The following is a 19,921-nucleotide window of genomic DNA, read 5'->3' on the forward strand; positions in this document are numbered from 1 at the left end:
AAACTACTGCTGTGGAAACTAAAGGCAGAAGTGAAACACATCTCAAATTCAATCACAACCTGCTCTACAGAAATACATCTTAAGTAGAATTACATGGAAAAATACTAACATTTATTTGTGCAGAAGTTTCCAGTTACTCATTTATCATGTTGATGAAAATAATTCAATAAATGCACACAGTGCATTCGAAACTGTTTATAATCATGTAATTCATAATGCAGATGGCCAGTCCATCAGTAAAGAACATAAAACAGTTGCACATCAACACATCAGATCTCTCTTACAGTGTGTGTTCAACATGAAGTGTCATGTTTCAATGAAACTTTAACTTGAATTAAATCCTATCATCATGAGAGGAGGCTTCCACATCCTCATCATGTGACATCAATGACATTGAGCATTCCTTCCTGTTGAACATCTCTAAATGAAATGAGACACACATACGCTCAGAAGTTTGCTGACTGTGACCATGTCTAATGTTCTCTTTTTGTAGCCACAAGTAGGTGCTATGGATACAGCTACTCTGTTGTCATGGAAACAAATGAATTTGGACATAAAAGCACTGTGATGGACTGGTCATTCATCTAGGCTGTTTTCCTAGAGACGCTGATAGACTCTATCATCCCATGACCCTATGGAGGACATACAGTTTAGATTGGACAGGAATTAAAGGATTAGTTCACTTTCAAATGAACATTTTCTAATAATTTACTCACCCCCATGTCATCCAAGATGTTCATGTCTTTCTTACTTCAGTTGAAAAGAAATGAAGGTTTTTGAGGAAAACATTCCAGGATTATTCACCTTATAGTGGATTTCAATGGCCTCCAAACGGTTGAAGGTCAAAATTACAGTTTCAGTGCAGCTTCAAAGAGCTTTAAACGATACCAGACAACGAATAAGAGTCTTATCTAGAGAAACCATTCCTCATTTTCTAAAAACATCTTTTAAAAATTATATACGTTTTAACCATAAATGCTCATCTTGAACTAGCTCTCTTCTTCTTCTTCTCTATTAGAATTCCAGCTAAGTGTATTACTGCCCTCCACAGGTAAAAGTTTGATATGATAGTGCAGGTATATAACAATTTAGTTCAAACTTTTACCTGTGGAGGGCAGTAATACACTTAGCTGGAATTCTAATAGAGAAGAAGAAGAAGAGAGCTAGTTCAAGATGAGCATTTATGGTTAAAACGTATATAATTTTTAAAAACTTTTTTAGAAAATGAGCGAATTTTGACCTTCAACTGTCTGGAGGCCATTGAAGTCCACTATAAGGAGAATAATCCTGGAATGTTTTCATCAGAAACCTTCATTTCTTTTCGACTGAAGAAAGAAGGACATGAACATCTTGGATGACATGAAGGTGAGTAAATTATCAGGAAATTTTAATTTGAAAGTGAACTAATCCTTTAAAGCCATGACCTTGTCGCTGCAAGCACCACACACTACTGTTTGAGCTACATTGACACTATTAAATTCTCTTAAGTCATCCAACATGTTAATATAAAACACTATATTATCTCTGAAGCTAAGATTGCACAATATTAGAGTATTATATTAGAACATTCAGCCTCATGTCACTCTAAAGATGCATTTCCATCATTATCAATGTTCTGCCATCATCGAAAGGAAGTTGAAGCGGATGTATAACTAGATTAGCACACAAGCAAATTAATAGGAGTTGATTTAAGGCTTTGGGGTGGTTCAGTGATTGTGGATGATGTGTCTTCAGCTTCAGATCTGATGGTCTCAGGAGGACGGCAGCTCATTCCACCAGTGAGAGTGGAGGGTCCGGACAGTGACTTTGTTACTCATTGTGAAGGAACCGGGAGATGTCAGCCTGTACAACATGTACACTGGAGTCCAGTCTTGGAACAACAAGAGCTGCACAGCAAACACTGATAGGAAAATAATGCGCCTTCATGATCATGTCCAGTGAGGATGAGTTTATGGAGAACAGGAGAGGACCAAACACTGAGCCTTGAGGCACCCCACGTTATTCGGACAATCCTTATATCCAGCAGATCTGCCTGTAAGCGAATGCACATCATGATAATGCTTAAAACAGAAGTAATGCCTTTGTTTATGTTCCATTTGAAAGTGTTTCCAGGTTCCACTTTCCTCAAACCTTCAGTTGACACTCACAGATGAATAACATGCAGTCACAGATACAGCCCAACCATAACCTCACATCATACAGTGCTCAGCGTAAAGGAGTACACCCCTTTGAAAAGTAACATTTTAAAAACACAATTTCCAAAATGTTGAAAAGATTAAGTTTAATATAACTTATAACATGAAAGTAAGGTTAATAATATAACTTAGATTACACATTTTTCAGTTTTACTCAAATTAGGGTGATGCAAAAATGAGTACACCCCACAACAAAAACTACTACATTTAGTACTTTGTATGGCCTCCATGATTTTTAATGACAGCACCAAGTCTTCTAGGCATGGAATGAACAAGTTGGTGACATTTTGCAACATCTTTTTCCATTCTTCAAGAATGAGCTCTTTTAGAGACTGGATGCTGGATGGAGAGAGATGCTCAACTCGTCTCTTCAGAATTCCCCACAGGTGTTCAGATCAAGAGCCACTGAATCACTTTCTCCCTGTTCTTCTTCAGAAATCCAACAGATGTGTGTTTAGGATCATTGTCATGTTGGAAAAATGCATGACGACCAAGTGCACGGAGTGATGGTAGCATCTTCTCTTTCAGTATAGAGCAGTACATCTGTGAATTCATGATGCATCAATGAAACGACACCAGCAGCACTCATGCAGCCCCACATAAGGACACTGACACCACCATGTTTCACTGTGCCTTTCTTTGTGTTCCCTCACCTTTGCAACGCCATACAGTTTTGAAGCCATCAGTTCCAAAAACATTTATCTTGGTCTCATCACTCCAGACTATAGAGTCCCAGTAGTCTTCATCTTTGTCAGCATGGGCCCTGGCAAACTCTAGACAGGCTTTTTTGTGCCTGGGCTTTAGGAGAGGTGTCTTTTGTGGACGGCACCCATGATGCCATTCCTCTGCAGTGTACGCCGTATTGTGTCACGGGAAATAGTCTCCCCAGTTTCGCTTTCTACTTCTTTAGCCGATTTTCTTCAACCTTTCTCATCAGAAGATGCTCCTGTCGAGGTGTTAACTTCCGTGGACGACCTGGACGTCTCTGTGAGATGGTTGCAGTTCCAACTTTTTTAAATTTTTGTACCACTTTTGCTAGTTTCCTGACTGATAAGTAAAGCTTTGCTGATCTTCTTGTAGCCTTCATCTTTCTGGTGTAAAGAAATGATTTTCTTTCTCAGGTCTTGTGACATTTCTCTTCCATGTGGTGCCATTGCTGACAGTAAGAAATGGGGTTTTAACACACTTTTATATTTAACTGTCTGCTGGACACCTGAATAATTAGACTCACCTGTAGTTGAATTCTTGTTAAATTAGACATTTGTAGTCTAAAATGTAGCTTTGCTCCAGAGACTTTCAGTGGGGTGTACTCATTTTCGCATCACCCTAATTTGAGAAAAACTGAAAAATGTGTAATCTAAGTGATATTATTAACCTTACTTTAGTGTTATAAGTTAAACAGATGTTATATAAAACTTAGTCTTGTCAACATTTTGGAAATTTTTTTGTGTTCATTGAGACATTGTTTAAAATGGGGTGTACTCATTTACGCTGAGCACTGTATGTGTGATGAGGGCATGTTCCCTTCCTGAGTTCATGTGCTGCTTACATGTTCAAAATCTGCACAGGAAACATCTTCAGCTGTCAAATCATGATCTTTATTAGTGTCATTGACAGTTTGATCGGTTTCACATGTCAGTAAAATTAGGTTCAAATGAGACCAAGTTCAGAAGTCAGGTGGTGTTTAACTCTTTATTAACTATACCATTTAACTATCAGAATATAGTGTAGCTCACCCAAGTTTTCCAGACATAGCATGTGTTTTTACAGCTCAAACATACGGCATGATGCACAGACGTACCACAGGTGTTAGTCAGGTACATACAAAATCAACTGATTATTGAACACATGATGTTTGGATAATAGTTCAATATCATAGAGAGATTCAGGGTGAACTTGACGATAATACAATTAACAACCACCTTATTACTGAGGTAAAGAGACATCCCGTTCAGCCGAAATCACAAAAAAGAGAGAAATAAATAATGTTTGATGTCCATGCCTTGAGTTTTACATGAAACCATGTCATAATTTGTTCTTGCATGTAATTCAAGAGCTCATGAACAGCTGGAATGACAGTATGAACAACACTCAGCAGCCATTACAGACGGGGGTAACAAACAAACAAACAAAATACATTGCATGATTATAAACCCCCAAACAATTTTTTAAAAAAAACAGCCATATCCACAAAAGGCCATGAGGTGATGGATGTTGAACTCGAGGATATTAACTAAAAAGTGTCATGCTTCTATAGACAAACATTTAGTTGCTATGATTTCATAATGAGCAGGAAGCCTGGATGAGGACTGAACGATTTTGCTGATAAAAATGAATTTTTTTGAATAGGAATCTGTCATATATATTTAACACATACGTATAAAACAAAAATTCATGAACAAACAGACAGCAAAAGCTCTCTGGAGTCTGTCATGACACAGGAAAGCCAGTGCGATCCAGATCACATTATCAGAAAGTTTATGATCCACGGATCACAAACAGCAGATGACATGCAGATCTCTGCTGGTGTCAAATCCACTAGAACATGAAACATTATACTGTAATATCAAACAGCTCCATCGTGGACAGAGACGTCAGAAAGACCTTTATAAACTCATTCTCAACAGAAACGAACAACGACAATCGAAACGAGCGACGCATCTGGTCAGAGGTGTGTTCGTGACGGTGGGTTTCGGGAAGGACCGATGAAAGCAAACACACGTGGAGCCGGTTTCTGCTGGTCTACCAGCCGCTGTTGTCCCAGGAGTCCTCGGTCGGTTTCGATGGGCTCTTCTTGTTCTTGGTGTCTCCAGCTTTCTCCCAGTCGTTGTCCCAGGTCTCCCAGCTATCTCCAGCACCATTCTTAGTGTCAGACTGCGCCTGTGAGCTCCGACTCTTCTCTACAGAATTGCCGCTGGGAGACTCGGTACTGCCGAAGGTTTCCCAGAAGTCCTTCTTAGGACCTTGAGTGCTGAAGGGATCCTGGTTCTGATACCCTTCTTCATAGGCAGAGCTGAAAATGATCATCAAAAATCTTACGTAACATTATAAACGTCTTTAGTGTCTTTACCTCATTGAATAAAAGTGTAATTACCCATCATCGGCGGCCTCTTGTTTCCCACCGAAGAATGAGGTCATGTCCTTCCAGCCTTTGGCACCTGCACCCTGAACCTGAACGAACAAAGAGAGATTTAACAGCGCTGACCCGAAGACTTTCGATTACACAAAAACTGCGCAGTGTTTTAAGACCCTTTCACGACCAACAAATATCCAAATCACAAACACCCAGACAAATATCAACGTTCAATAATGATGTAATACATTAATAACAGATAAATGGACTTTATGGATTTAATCTCACTTTATTTACAAGTGTTTGTATTGTGTTAGGACTGTTTCATTAGTTTATTGCTGAAATGAGAGTCTGAAATTTGCTTCACAGTCACTTTTTTATTCTCAGTGTGAACACAGCAATGATTTTTTGTTTTGGTGTGAAAGGGCCTTTAGGTTATTCGGTTTTATCATCATGTAACGGTAAATGTGAGATGATCCAAAGACCCCATGAAATGCCCTGATGAGAATATTGGATATATTTTAGAGATGCACCGCTCGATCGGCCAGGGATCAGAATTGGCTGATTTCCCTCATGATCGGCCCGGATCAGCAATCAGCTGCTCAGTCTCACTTCTTACCGATTCCGAGCCGATCCGTTTTGTTACCAGCGGCACAGGCAATCATTTCAGCTGCACGTTCTCGCTCTCTTCTCTCCGATGGCAAGGTGACACACACCCGCCTCCTCTCTCTCACTCGTCTCATTCGCTCCGGTTAAATAGTGCTTGTATTGCACATAATTTTAGTAATTCCCGCAGGTTTTGAGCTCACACTAAAAGCGTGCGCACCACTGATCTATATAGGTGGAGCAAACAAGCCACACTCAGTCTCAAACAGAGACAGAAGTCAAACAGAGTCACAAGTACCAAAATAAGTGGCTTACTGAGCTTAAAAGGTCAAATACATACAAAAGTATGTAAAAATGCCCGTCTTGGCAACTATTCAGATAAACAGTCAGTTTTGGATCGTTAAACAACTGAACAAGAGAACGCATTTGTGTAATACTGGGTCCGTTCATAACAAAAGACGAAAAAAAAGAAAAGAAAAAAAAAAATCACTTGACTGAATACGTTTTATAACTTTAATTGCAAGAATGAATCTGTATTTAATATTTACAATAAAGACTTCAGAAATTAAGGTGACCAATGTAAAATAACACTAGATGTGTTATTTCTGTAGTATTTCTTACCAGAATAAAAACCTACTTAAACTGAAAAACTTAGTTTCATAGCTCTCTATTCTATTGCATTTATTTGTGCTGTTTGCAATTTTTCATTTGTTCTTATTTTATTGCTGACTTTTTACTTTTTTTTTTTCAACCTTGAGTTAAAGAAAAGTAGATTTTTGTATTATAGTTCTTAGAAAGAAAAACGGAATCGGCAAAAATCGGAATCGGCAGATCACACTAACAAAAAAACAAAAAAAAAAAACAAAAAAAAAAAACGGAAATTGGAATCGGCCAAGAAAATTTCAATCGGTGCATCTCTAATATATTTCCTATAGAAATTAAGTTTGGGTATACATTATGCAGAGTTTGTGCCATTTGTATTTGTTGTTTATTATCCAGACGGTTCGAGTTGCACCACATCCCCACGAAGCCTGATGGGATGCTTAAATGGGTCATGAACTGAGAAATCTAATTTTTCCTTGAGGTTTGGATATATAAGAGTTCATCATACTATAAGAATATCCTTTAAGTTTTAAAACTGAAAACCAATTGTAATGATTCATGTGAAGACAGATGTTCTTTGTTTGTGTCAGTAAATCAAACCAGTGATGACTTAAAAGGTCAACTTCACATTGATTCTCTTAGTACGATGAAAATAATCTGCTATTTAAACTGTGATTAAATTATAAAAATAGAAAGAACGCTCCCTTTACAATCACTGGAGCTGTCAATCAAACAGCACGAGTTTATCAGTGACTGCGTTTTGGACTCGCGCCAAAACTCCCGTTTTATTCAACAAATCTCTTATTTACAGTGTGTTTGCTCTGTTAGTTATGATGGGAGCATTTGTTAGTGTGCAGAAATTGAGTTGCAATGACGAAATCACTGTTTTCATGAGCTCAACAACATGTTTGTGATCGACTACAATGTTCATCACTGCAACCTTTCATGCCACGATCTAAATATAATGCCATTATAAACCTAAATATAAACACTTTACACGATTATTTAACCTTGAGAGCTGTAATAGTAAAAACGTGCTAAAAGCTTTCAAGAAAATTCCACATGTAAAACTAAAGCTATTTCATATGCAAAGATGTCAGCCAATCACAGCAGTGGGCGTTTACACTGAAGTCTCACAGCAGACACGCCCCTTCAAACAGAGGGCTAAAATCAGCGTAGGAAAAATGCCTTTTATTTCTAAATTATGACAATTTATGATGTAAATAAAATACTATTAGTATAAGTGAACCCGAGGAAACATTATAAAACAACAAAATAATGCAGTTCATGACCCCTTTAATGTCAGTGACAGGTGACATTATGGGGCGGATCGTTCTCATTCTACAGAGTGATAAGACAAAAAAACAGTTTAAGTTCAGCAGAATTTTGGTCTTTTATCCCAGCAGAGCTGCAGTCCAGATTTCATGGGGTCTTTATACAAGCATCCATGATTACTGATTCATTTGCATAAACTTGATTACATGTTAATTCTAGATCATCATACTCACCACCGTAATCACAATGCCAGCAAAAAAAAAAAAGAGAGAAAAGAGTGAGTTGAGACACAGAAAGAGCACAAGGGTTTCTCTCACACGGCTCCTCTGATCCAGATCACCGACGCACCGCTGAATCACAGCGCCGCGTCAGATGAGCGTGAGCAGACGAGCCGCGCGAGAGCGACCGCAGCCTCGTACCTTAGTGGCCAGACCTGTGATGCCGACGGCCATTTCATCAAACAACTTCCCCTCCTTCACCTAGACGAGTCACAGCAGAAATGTGTGTGTGAACGTGATCGACACACTTCAGACTCGGCTGCACATTTGTATTTGTATCGGAGAACTAAAATATTTCGCCACAAAATAAACTAAATAATAATAATAAATGACTTTCTATAAAACGAGAAGCCATTTTAGCTATTTTGTTTTGCTTTACCCCATTTTTAATTGACAATTTACAGCAAAATCTCAGAAATGAGCTCAAACTAACACTCCTGATTATATTTCAGGATCTGGAAAGAGGAGAAAGTATCAGTAACATACAGACACAGACATTCATGTCCATGTGTCTCATCAGAGCCAGCTGTTGCATTACAACTAACAAATAAAAATGAAAAAAAAAAAAAAAAAAAAAGTACTATTGCATAATCTGTTCTGCCTCACACTATTCCCATTTTCATAAAGCTGCATTAAAGAGGACCTCTTTTTTCCATGTTCATCGTTCTTTAGTGTGTAAAGAATGCCTCCATTGTAGTCTTGAGTTTTCTTCACAATATTCCTCATTTGAATAATAAATGCGCATAATAAAGGGGCGGGGCCTGGTTGAGTTAGTTAGTAGTGTGTTGAAACTGGCGGTTATGGGAAGGGGCGGGACATTTCCCAAATGACCAATCACAGCACACTGGTCTTGGTGGACTTTGTGAAAGGGCATTAATAGGTCCTCTTTAATTGAGTCTCTGGCACATCTTACCCCACACTTCAGCTCACAGTGAGCTTTTTAAGGGTTGTTTCACACTGGCAGTTTGGTTTGAAACAGGACATGGTTTGCATTAAACACTGGTAAAGTGAAAGGTGTCATGCGGAAGTGGGAGCACAGGGGTACCGAACCCCGAGATGACCTGTAGTAAGTGATCTGAGTTGGGTTGCAATAGAACTGTGGAACCGAACTCTGTGAAAAGAGAGCTTTTATTTTTTAACTACACTGTAGTCTCATTTTTGTGTCAATGATATTGCATGTTGACATAGTCTTGTCTTAGTCATGGAGAAAAGGTTGTCAACATGAACAACACAAATGAAACCTTTCACAAACGTGCCCAGTGTGAAAAACACTTGAAGAATTCATGACTTATGTTTTATACATTGGCAATTCACCATCATGTATGATATACACTACTGCTCAAACATCTGGGGTAAGGGTTTTTCTTCTTCTTCTTTTTAAATAAATTAATACTTTTTTGCATTAAATTGATCAAATGCGACAGTAAAGATGTTCATAATGTTACAAAGGATTCTATTTCAAATAAATGCTGTTCTTTGGAACTTTTTATTCAGTAAAGAATCCTGAAACATAAAATGTATCAATTTCCACAAAAATATGAACTGTTTTCAACATTGATAATAATCATAAATGTTTCTCGAGCAGCAAATCATCATCAAATTCAGCTTTGATCACAGGAATAAATTACACTTTAAAGTATATTAAAATAGAAAACAGTTATTTTAATAATTGTAATAATATTTCACTGTTTTCACTGTATATTTAATCAAATAAATGCAGCCTTGATGAGCAGAAGAGATTATTTAAAACAAACAAAAAAAAAACTTTTGAATGGTAGTGTATGTATTTTTAAACGAGGATGAATTTACTTGGATATTTTTGGACATTTTCCGTGCATGATGAAAATGCTTCTGACTGCGTCTTTCGTTCATAGCCATCATCCACTCAAACAACACTCACTCTTAACTAGACTAGTGACATACTAGTGACAAACATGGTTACCTTCTCTTGTGTGGGCTTGATAACACTGTCATTTAATGTCTGGCCCAATTCAGCAGCCTGAGAGAGAAACATAAAAGAGTGAATACACATACATACACACACACACACACACACACACACACACACACACACACACACACACACACACACACACACACACACACACACACACACACACACACACACACACACACAATATGACATATATCATACAAACACACACATAAAACAAGATGAAAACATGAGTCACAGCACATGCATGACGGACCATGAGCCACTACATGTGTGAGGAGGAGCAATCTGTCACATGACCTGTAAACCGAATGCAATGGGAGTTTTTATTGACCGAATGGAGTAAAGCGATGACATGCACAGTGGAAATGAAATGACCCGAGTTACATGCGTCTGATACACACACACACACACAGCATGCGGTGAGTGTTTTACCGGCTCAGGCGGCGGTTTATAACCCCGTAACTTCATCCACAGCAGCGGCAGAGACAGAATAAAGCAGCGATATAAACTACAGACAGCAGCGGTTACTGCTAGAAGAAACGGTCAGTGTTGCTTTCAATTACAATCACAGCTTCAGTGTTCATGTTTAATACTGTTGAGCTGCTGCTTTAAAGCAATATACTGTAGATACACGACTGGAGAGCTGCAAACATCCACATCACTATGATCGGATGCTTTCTGAACTGCTGTTTTCTCACCGCTGGCATTTTTGATGTGTTTATTTTGTTATTGAGAGGAAAGCGTGCAGCACATATTCACACATTCATCTGGACGGTGTCTGGATGTTGGTTAACAGTATATCGCTGCACTTCAAACTTCGTTTTAACCACAAGTGAGGAAAGGAAAAGGACTTTGCCATGAGCATATCAGGCTCTTACAGGAATAGTTCACCCAAAAATGAACATTTCCTGATTATTTATTTACCTCAAGGTCATCCGGGATGTATATGATTTTGCGATCACAAGATGGTAGGAGAACTACAAATAATGTTTAGTGAGGTTTTTTTCAAGCATCAACTGAAAACAGCATCGATTAAAAGATCAGTCTCTGGATTTAGGAACCGATATCGGTTGTTTAAAATGAAGATGGATTAAAATTCGAGGAGACGAGGCTTGGTTTAACACATTTTGCTTATTCGGTTGATTACAGGAAAAAATGTGCACTACTATTAGGAAGCTAAATTAGCATGACTTAAAGTGCATTTCCACATCCACTATACTGTGAGAGTCTGCATAGTCGACTTCCTCTTTGACACAGACTCAAAAAATACAAATTTATTAATAAATCATTAAAATGTTCAGACAGTTTCTGTTTTCTGATATTCATAAACATTACTTTTACCAGCATGCTGCGGCCAGATTTATGTGCACGCTTAAAGCACTTAATTTGTGTTTTAAATGCTCATTATTGCGGTTTAGTGATTCTCTGTTATTTAGAAAAATGTTAGCAATGTTTCATATAACATTCTTTCTCCGCCCTGAAACTCAAACTATTTTCTAAAGCTACAAAACTCGAACAACATGACACGTACCTTCAGAGTTGCTTGGCTGGCCAATTTTGTGGTCTGTGAAAAAGAAAAGAAATTCTTTATAATCACAATCACATCAGTTATTATGCAGTGGATCTCACACACAGTCACAGAAATCATTTATGAATTATGGTTCTATAGTGAAGTTATTATAGTGTATTGTGATTATGTACAGACTTTGCTGAAGTATTTTAGAAGTTATTTATGCAGCAAATCTCAACTGTTTGATTGTTTATATGTCACTAAATGTAATGGATACAGCGGGGTTAACGGCACATTTGACTTTATCCTCTTTTAAACCACTAGATGGCACTAAAAATCAGCTCAGCACTTTTCCTAACGATTATGTGCCAATTTTATTTAATAAGATTGATCTAATGTAGATTTATGTAGCAAATGAGAATCTTGACTATATTTTGAGACAAAGGACTTAATGATTTTCAGTTTTGTAAAGTTTTTCAAAAACAGAAGAATATGTAAAATTATGGTATTAGGGGTAAAAGGCACAATAATTAACATAATAAACTGTTTGAGATTTCTATTTGTTATGACATGGTTAGATTCAGATAGAAAAGATCATATTAAGTTGAGTGTCCACCTTAGAGATAATCACCATATTTATAAATTATTAAAAAAATAATTACAGATATTTAAAATAATTATTAATATATAACATGTAATAAATATTTATTGTTACTACTGTAAATCTATATTAAATATTATGGGATCTCCTTCAATGCTTTCAGAATTTTTACTTTTTTAGTATTTACTGAACAAAAATTCTTTTATCTATCAAAATAAACAGAAAATAGTACAACCTTTGCTAAACTGATTGTTTTGAACGAGTATTAACTTAAACATTATTAAAAACATTATTTTAGGTTATTTTTTAATAACTACTATCTCATGCTGGTTTTGCTCCCCTCGCCACCTCATACATTTATATGATTTTTAAACAAAATAAACCACTTTTATGATTTATTTTCACACAAAATCTGTTGCTCCATCAACGTTCCATAAAAGCAATGCAATCGTACGCTGTGGGAGTCGTGAACATCACATGTTTCTTAAGGTGTGCCTTTAGCCCTGTTATACCTCATTACTATAAGGCATGAAAAACATGATAAATGCTGCTTTGAAACATGCGTGTTGTGAAAAGCACAAATTAGTATTGGCTTGTCAGTGAATACAGTGCAGTCTGAAGGGTGTTTGACAGACTGTAACACCAGCTCCAGTGTCTTACTGCTTTATTAAATGAACATATTCAGGAAACGAATGTTCTGATCTTGTGACTCAGATTGGATGGTGTCATCCTTCACTAGTAGGTCTAGTGCTGTGATGTGAACAGTTGGTCTGTGTGTGTGTGTGTGTGTGTGTGTGTGTGTGTGTGTGTGTGTGTAGTGATGTACTTACACTGTCTTTAGCAACAGACGCAAACTTGCTGGCTCCAACAGTGAAAGAGCTCCAGCCCTGAAACAGAGACGACGTTAATGACGCGTGACGGACAGAGAGTTAGTCTAACAGAGCTGTCGCTGCTGTCTTACCGTGTAGATGGAGGACATGGCGTTATTGATGAAGTCTTCTTCTTTCTTGGGCGGGTTGGGAGTGTTTCCAAAGCCCACATATCGATTCTCCTGAGCTCCGGATGCTCCAGCACTGAAACATCACAGAAAACAAATATATATGGTGTGTTGAAAATGGTGTTTATGGTAAGGGGGCGGGACATTTCCCAAAAACACTGCTCAGGCCAACCAATCAGAGCACATTGTGCTTTTCAGAAGGAGGGGCTTCATAGAGACAGGAACTAAACAGAGCGTTACTGACAGACTGGGAAGAGAGGAGCTGAAACTCACTTCTGGTAGGAGTTGACATCGTCAGACAGCCAGTCCTCAAACGCTTTATCAGAGTGACCGTGATTCTGACCCGCAGCGGCACTGGACCTGCAACGACACCATCATCATCATCATCATCATCAACATCATCACTCATCATCTGCTCGATCAGTGGCGTGTCGTACCGGTGTGCGGAGCTCAGGCCGCTCTTGGCCTGCGGAGGCGTCCAGTTCCTGGCAGACGAGTCCTCAATGCTCCACTCCTTCCCTTCGGCCAGAGTCGCCACCTTCAACACACACACACACACACACACACACACACACACACACACACACACACACACACAGAGAGTTAAATAATTACTGCAAAATAATTAGTTTCAAAAGTTTCAACACCCTTCCATCTGATCTTGCTGCTTGTACTCAGAGTCAGATGTGCTGACACAACTATTTAAAAAAACTGATTATAATCGATAATGAACAATCAACAATGCATTAGATTACTGATTGAACGCTCTCTGAAAACATCTGGCAGTCGAGTTATTTAACAGCAGGAATAACATATTGCTATGGACAAAACATCTGGAAAACAGCAGAGACACAGACTGAGCTGCTGCAGGAAATCTGCGTGTGTTTAGATGCTTTGATAGACGCGTTTGATGTGTTTGAGGCGCGCTTAAATCACAGTTTACAGTTGTTTCCTTATGGGTGCATGTTTGAAAGTTATGAGAGTTTGCATTAAAGGGATAGTTCACCCAAAAATGAAAATTATCCCATGATTTTCTCACTCTCAAGCCATCCTAGGTGTATATGACTATCTTCTTTCAGACAAACACAATCAGAGTTATATATATCATCCAGGGGCACATCTGTATACTCAAACAAAACTATGGGTGCTCAACAAGGGGAACAAAATATCAAAAATTGTAAGTGGATCCTATTGTGAGGCAGGAAAATCCACGTCCAGGCACTCACATAGTTCAAAGGGTAAAAAAGCCTTTATTATAAAACTACATCTTAAAAAATGACACCTGAATGATATCACACTGAAGCCTCATTAGACCAGCGGTTTGGAAAATGGATGGATTGATGATTCAGATGCAGGCGCCATCTTCTGGTCAGACGCGGGAATTCATTCGATGCACGACTCTCACAGTGCATTATGGGTATTCTCTAGCCGTTGAGCACACATCGGTTGTACACTCATCATTGCGGTGGGATTGAATGAGTGCACCCGATAACGTCCACTTTGATTTTGATTAAAAATGGCTGTTCCCTCAAATAGTGCCATTAAAGGGTGTAGGGGTGATTTCAGACACAGCCCAGGAGGAGCGGATGATCAAACATTTTACAGAATATAAATCAAATCTGACTAACATTACCAAATGAAATATCGAATGCGTGAAGAGGAAACGACTAGAATGACAAAATATTTTGGAGGCCATGAAAGTTGTGTGAATATGATCAAAAATGCTGGAAACTAGAAAACAAGAGTTGGATAATTAGGGTTTTAGTAACACTTTAATATAGGGAACACATAAATATTAAAGGATTAGTTTACCCAAAATTTTAAATGTCATTAATTACTCTCCCTCATGTCGTTCCACACCTGTAAGACCTTCATTAATCTTCAGAACACAAATAAAGATATTTTTGATAAAATCCAATGGCTCAGTGAGGCCTCTTTTGACAGCAAGATAATTCACACTTTCAATGTCCAGAAAGCTACTAAAGACATCGTTAAAACAGTCATGTGACTGCAGTGGTTCAACCTTAATGTTATGAAGCGACGAGAATACTTTATGTGTGCCAAAAGAAACACTAATGACTTTATTCAACAATATCTAGTGATGGGCGATTTCAAAACACTGCTTCATGAAGCTTTACGAATCTTTTGTTTTGAATCAGTGGTTCAATTCTCCTATCAGGGACTAAACTGCTGAAATCATGTGATTTGGCGCTCTGAACCACTGATCCGATTTGTAACGCTCCGAAGCAGTGTTTTGAAATCGCCCATCACTAGATATTGTTGAATAAAGTCGTTAGTTTGTTTTTTTTGGCGCACAAAAAGTATTCTCGTCGCTTCATAACATTAAGGTTGAACCACTGCAGTCACATGACTGTTTTAACGATGTCTTTAGTTCCTTTCTGGACCTTGAAAGTGTTGATTATATTGCTGTCAATGCAGGCCTCACTGAGCTATCAGATTTCATCAAAAATATCTTAATTTGAGTTCTGAAGATGAACGAAGGTCTTACGGGTGTGAAACAACATGAGGGTGAGTAATAAGTGACAGAATGTTCATTTTTGGGTGAACTAACTCTTTAACTATGACTTTTCCCTCAATAAACCTCCTAATTTACTGCTTATTAAAGGTGCCATAGAATTGAAAATTGAATTTACCTCAGCATAGTTGAATAACAAGAGTTCAGTACATGGAAATGACATACAGTGAGTCTCAAACTCCATTGTTTCCTCCTTATATAAATCTCATTTGTTTAAAAGACCTCCGAAGATCAGGCGAATCTCAACATAACACTGACTGTTACGTAACAGTCGGGATCATTAATATGTACGCCCCTAATATTTGCATATGCCAGCCCATGTTCAAGGCATTACACAAGGGCAGCCAGTATTAACGTCTGGATCTGAGCACAGCTGAATTATCAGACTAGGTAAGCAAGCAAGAACAATAGTGAAAAATGGCAGATGGAGCGATAATAACTGACATGATCCATGATATCATGATATTTTTAGTGATATTTGTAAATTGTCTTTCTAAATGTTTCGTTAGCATGTTGCTAATGTACTGTTAAATGTGGTTAAAGTTACCATCGTTTCTTACTGTATTCACGGAGACAAGAGCCGTCGCTATTTTCATTTTTAAACACTTGCAGTCTGTATAGTTCATAAACACAACTTCATTCTTTATAAATCTCTCCAACAGTGTGTAATGTTAGCTTTAGCCACGGAGCGCTATCAAACTCATTCAGAATCAAAAGTAAACATCCAAATAAATACTATACTTACGCGATTAGACATGCTGCATGAAAAACTCTTTGTAAAGATCCATTTTGAGGGTTATATTAGCTGAAACTTTGTTTATGCAGTGTGTTATAGAGTTGTGAACTTGGGGGAGCGCAAGCATTTAAAGGTTGAAGCACACTGAATCGGCGCATAGTAAATGATGCCCCAAAATAGGCAGTTAAAAAACCGAATAAAAAAAAAAAAATCTATGGGGTATTTTGAGCTGAAACTTCACAGACACATTCAGGGGACATTATATTACATCTTGTGAAAAAGCATTCTATGGCACTTTAAATAGTTAATAAGGTAGTTTTGTAGCATTTAAGTTTAGATATTGGGTAGGATGTAGAATAAGGTCATGCAGAATAAGGCATTAATATGTGCTTCATAAATCACTAATAAACAGACAATATTCTAGTAATATGCATGCTAATAAGCAACTAGTTAAAAGACCCTAAAATAAAGTGTTATCAGGGTTTTTCAAGAAACAATAATCAGATTAATCAATAGTTATTGGTGGCGTGACTCACTTTGTCTCTGAACAGCGCCGCAGCTTTGCTGTTGTATTTCTCCTGCAGGTTCCAGGTGGGATCATAGTCGTCCTGCAGCTCCAGAAACATCCGGAACTTCCTGTTTCCGCCCATCTTCATCTTCTCCAGCTCCAGGTCCTTCCACTTATCCATCGAAACAGATCGTACAAAGCTGAGGAGAAAGACAGAGATCACCAATGAATGAATGAATGAACCATTTTCAGGTACGCTTCAGAATCTGCAAACGCATCTGAATGAGTCTGACCTGAGGTGGACGCCGAGGCCTCTGTGTTTGCCCGAGCACTCCAGACAGATCCAGATCCCGTACGTCACGCTGACCCACTGCGGGTTAAATGCGCCGCACTCGAAACACACCTGACAACACAAACATCACACGCTTTAAAACACGGCGCAGGAGAGAGGACCGGCGGCGCTGACGGAGACTCACGTTGTTCTCGTCTTCAGTCCGGACCTCCTTCAGCACACGTCTGGTTCTGGGACTCGCCATCTGCCCTGAAACACGCAGTGACATCATCAGCACAGCATCATGACATCATGCCTTCATCACGTGTTCAAATGTCTTGATTTGACGTACAGATATCACAGAAACTGAACAATCAGTCATACTTAAAGGGTTAGTTCACCCAAAAATGAATTTTCTGTCATTAATTACTTTCACCGGTAAAACCTTCATTCATCTTCAGAACACAAATTAAGATATTTTTGATGAAATCTGAGAGGTTTATGACTCTTTCAAGGTCCAGAAAGGTACTAAAGACATCAATAAAACAGTCATGTGACTGCAGTGGATCAACCTTAATGTTATGAAGAGATGAGAATACTTTTTGTGTGCAAAAACAAAACAAAAATGACTTTATTCATCAATCTCTTCTCTGTCATGATCTTATGCAGGTGACGCAGTAACACAGTGAAGCTTCCGTGTTTACGTCCGAATGCCGGCTCAGTATTGGCCAAAGCTGATCACGTGATCAGCACGACACATGCATGTGATTCTGAGGCAGGAGCCGGCCAATAATGAGTTGACGATCGGACGATGAACCTGGAAGCGCTGGACGTAAACAACGTATGAGATTGACATATTCAAAAGAAATATTGTTGAATAAAGTAGTTTTTTTTTGTTTTGTTTTTGCACACAAAAGTATTCTCGTCTCTTCATAACATTAAGGTTGATCCATTGCAGTCACATGACTGTTTTAACGATGTCTTTAGTTCCTTTCTGGACCTTGAAAGTGTTTATTATATTGCTGTATATGGACAAGTCCTCTCAGATTTCATCAAAAATATCTTAATTTGTGTTCTGAAGATGAATGAAGGTCTTACAGGTGTGTAACGACATGAGGGAGAGGAATTCATTTTTGGGTGAACTAACAATTTAATATCAGACACTCGTCTCCAAACAAACAAAAGATCAAATGAAGAAACAAAGAATAATCACCACATTTGAGTTATAACGCACACTTTCCTCTCAGGGTATAATTTAAAGTTTATGTGTATATAGTACAAATAAAACAATAATCTGTGGAATGAACCTCAGAAAGACAAAAACCCAAAACGTTTTAAATGTAATTTCCACCATGTTACTGATCAAATGATTTGAGATGTGCTGGAAATGTTATTATGTTTGTATAAATGTAATAAAGTGCCACAGATGAGGAAGACATGAACACATTCAGTGATGATGGATCACAAAAACACTGTGATTGTACTGAGTGATGTTTACTTAAAGTATATATTATTATATAAAGGTAAGAACTACAGATGAGATGGCCAATCATCACAGCTGTGATCATAACATGAATCAGAGAAGTGATGAAGATGAAGGAGGAACTGGTTACTCTCGACTGTGTGTTTGACATTTGATTATTACAGCAGCTCTTTTACCGATCGTGACATTACTGAGATGATTTTACCTGCTTGTGTTTGTCTTCAGCTCTGATGATGATGATGGTGATGAAGATGATGGTTTCTCTCAGCAGATCTCATTCACTCATGAACGGTCGCGTGAAGCGGTTTCCCCCGGACTCAGAGCTTCGATCAGCCGCTGATCTCTGGCGTTTATCGCGTTAATCGCCGGTGGATGTGACTCTCCTGACCATTGATCACTGCTGCGCTGGCAGACAGCGGCATTCTGGGACATCCGCGCTACGTCACGCTGCGTCATCGGCGTACGTCGTGAGTCGTGACGCGAGCGGGCGTGCGTCAGCGCCCCCTGCCGGAAGAGAAGCGGAGCAACGAGTCAGACGAGAATGTCCTGCAGAACGGGGCGGGGCTACACGTGTCGCTCCGCCCACAACCTGTCTCAGTGGGCAAGTAATGACGTCAACGCCTTGAGTGAATAGTTTTATTTTAAGACTTTAATTTGTATGTCACAGTCAGTCGAAATGGCATCGAATAATGTTTGTTTACAACTTATAGTTGTTTATGTATTTATGAGTATTTCATGGGTACACAAACAGATTCTTAACATTTAAATAAAAATCTAATATTCTCAGCAAGAGTGTCAAGTCTAAAGAAATTGTGCAAGAATGAATTAACTTGAAAATGAAAAGATATAATGGTATAAGTACTGTTTTTATTTGAACAACATGCCAAGACACAGTTATTACACTGTAACTTATGTATTTATTTGTGATAACAGCACTTTCTGTAATAAACTGTAAAAACTGCAAATTATACTCCACTATATACCTAGCTGCAAGAGACAAATCAATTCAAACAACACAAAGATCAAATCTCTGGTCGGCCATCGACTAACTACAGGTAAAATAAGCATACATTGTTTAATTAAAAGCTGAATTATTACTATATTTATCCCTATTTTTTTATTTTCCCTTCGTCCTTTATTTTAGCTATAATGGGAAAGAAAATAATGAAAAAAATAAGATCATTTTAACACATTTCACCAATATAGTCAAAGCAGAGGAAATGAAATAACACAGAAATGTGAAGTACAGTATAGCCACCAGGGTTCAGTGTTGTGCTGCTTATTATTTCTCA

At 38.2% G+C, this 19,921-nt stretch overlaps 1 protein-coding gene across 2 annotated transcripts; it reads right to left on the minus strand.

The window, feature by feature from the left end:
• Positions 1-3,779: 3,779 nt before the first annotated feature.
• arfgap1 (ADP-ribosylation factor GTPase activating protein 1) lies at positions 3,780-19,066 on the minus strand. Of its 2 annotated transcripts, XM_067388763.1 has the most exons (13): positions 18,835-19,066; positions 17,352-17,416; positions 17,169-17,278; positions 16,904-17,075; positions 13,533-13,633; positions 13,369-13,455; positions 13,060-13,171; positions 12,929-12,985; positions 11,519-11,551; positions 9,973-10,029; positions 8,172-8,231; positions 5,290-5,366; positions 3,780-5,208 (listed from the first exon to the last, which is right to left on the minus strand). In XM_067388763.1, the coding sequence occupies exons 2-13, from the start codon at positions 17,409-17,411 to the stop codon at positions 4,938-4,940; spliced, it is 1,197 nt and encodes a 398-aa protein (XP_067244864.1). In that variant the 5' UTR covers positions 17,412-17,416; positions 18,835-19,066; the 3' UTR covers positions 3,780-4,937. The 2 variants fall into 2 exon arrangements, with proteins under 2 accessions (XP_067244864.1, XP_067244865.1); XM_067388764.1 differs by lacking the exon at positions 8,172-8,231 and having other exon boundaries at positions 18,835-19,065.
• Positions 19,067-19,921: the final 855 nt, after the last annotated feature.

Source organism: Chanodichthys erythropterus, chromosome 6 (assembly GCF_024489055.1).
Source record: "Chanodichthys erythropterus isolate Z2021 chromosome 6, ASM2448905v1, whole genome shotgun sequence".
In the NCBI taxonomy this organism is placed as follows: domain Eukaryota; kingdom Metazoa; phylum Chordata; class Actinopteri; order Cypriniformes; family Xenocyprididae; genus Chanodichthys; species Chanodichthys erythropterus.

What these genes read in the sequence shown, in the direction of transcription:
- arfgap1 (XM_067388763.1), bottom strand. Translation starts at nt 17,411, where the DNA reads ATGGCGAGTCCCAGAACCAGACGTGTGCTGAAGGAGGTCCGGACTGAA. An exon ending in CGGCGCTGTTCAGAGACAAA is followed by an intron (nt 13,634 to 16,903) that starts GTGAGTCACGCC and finishes TGTGTGTTGAAG; the next exon opens with GTGGCGACTCTGGCCGAAGG. An exon ending in CCATGTCCTCCATCTACACG is followed by an intron (nt 12,986 to 13,059) that starts GTAAGACAGCAG and finishes TCTCTGTTTCAG; the next exon opens with GGCTGGAGCTCTTTCACTGT.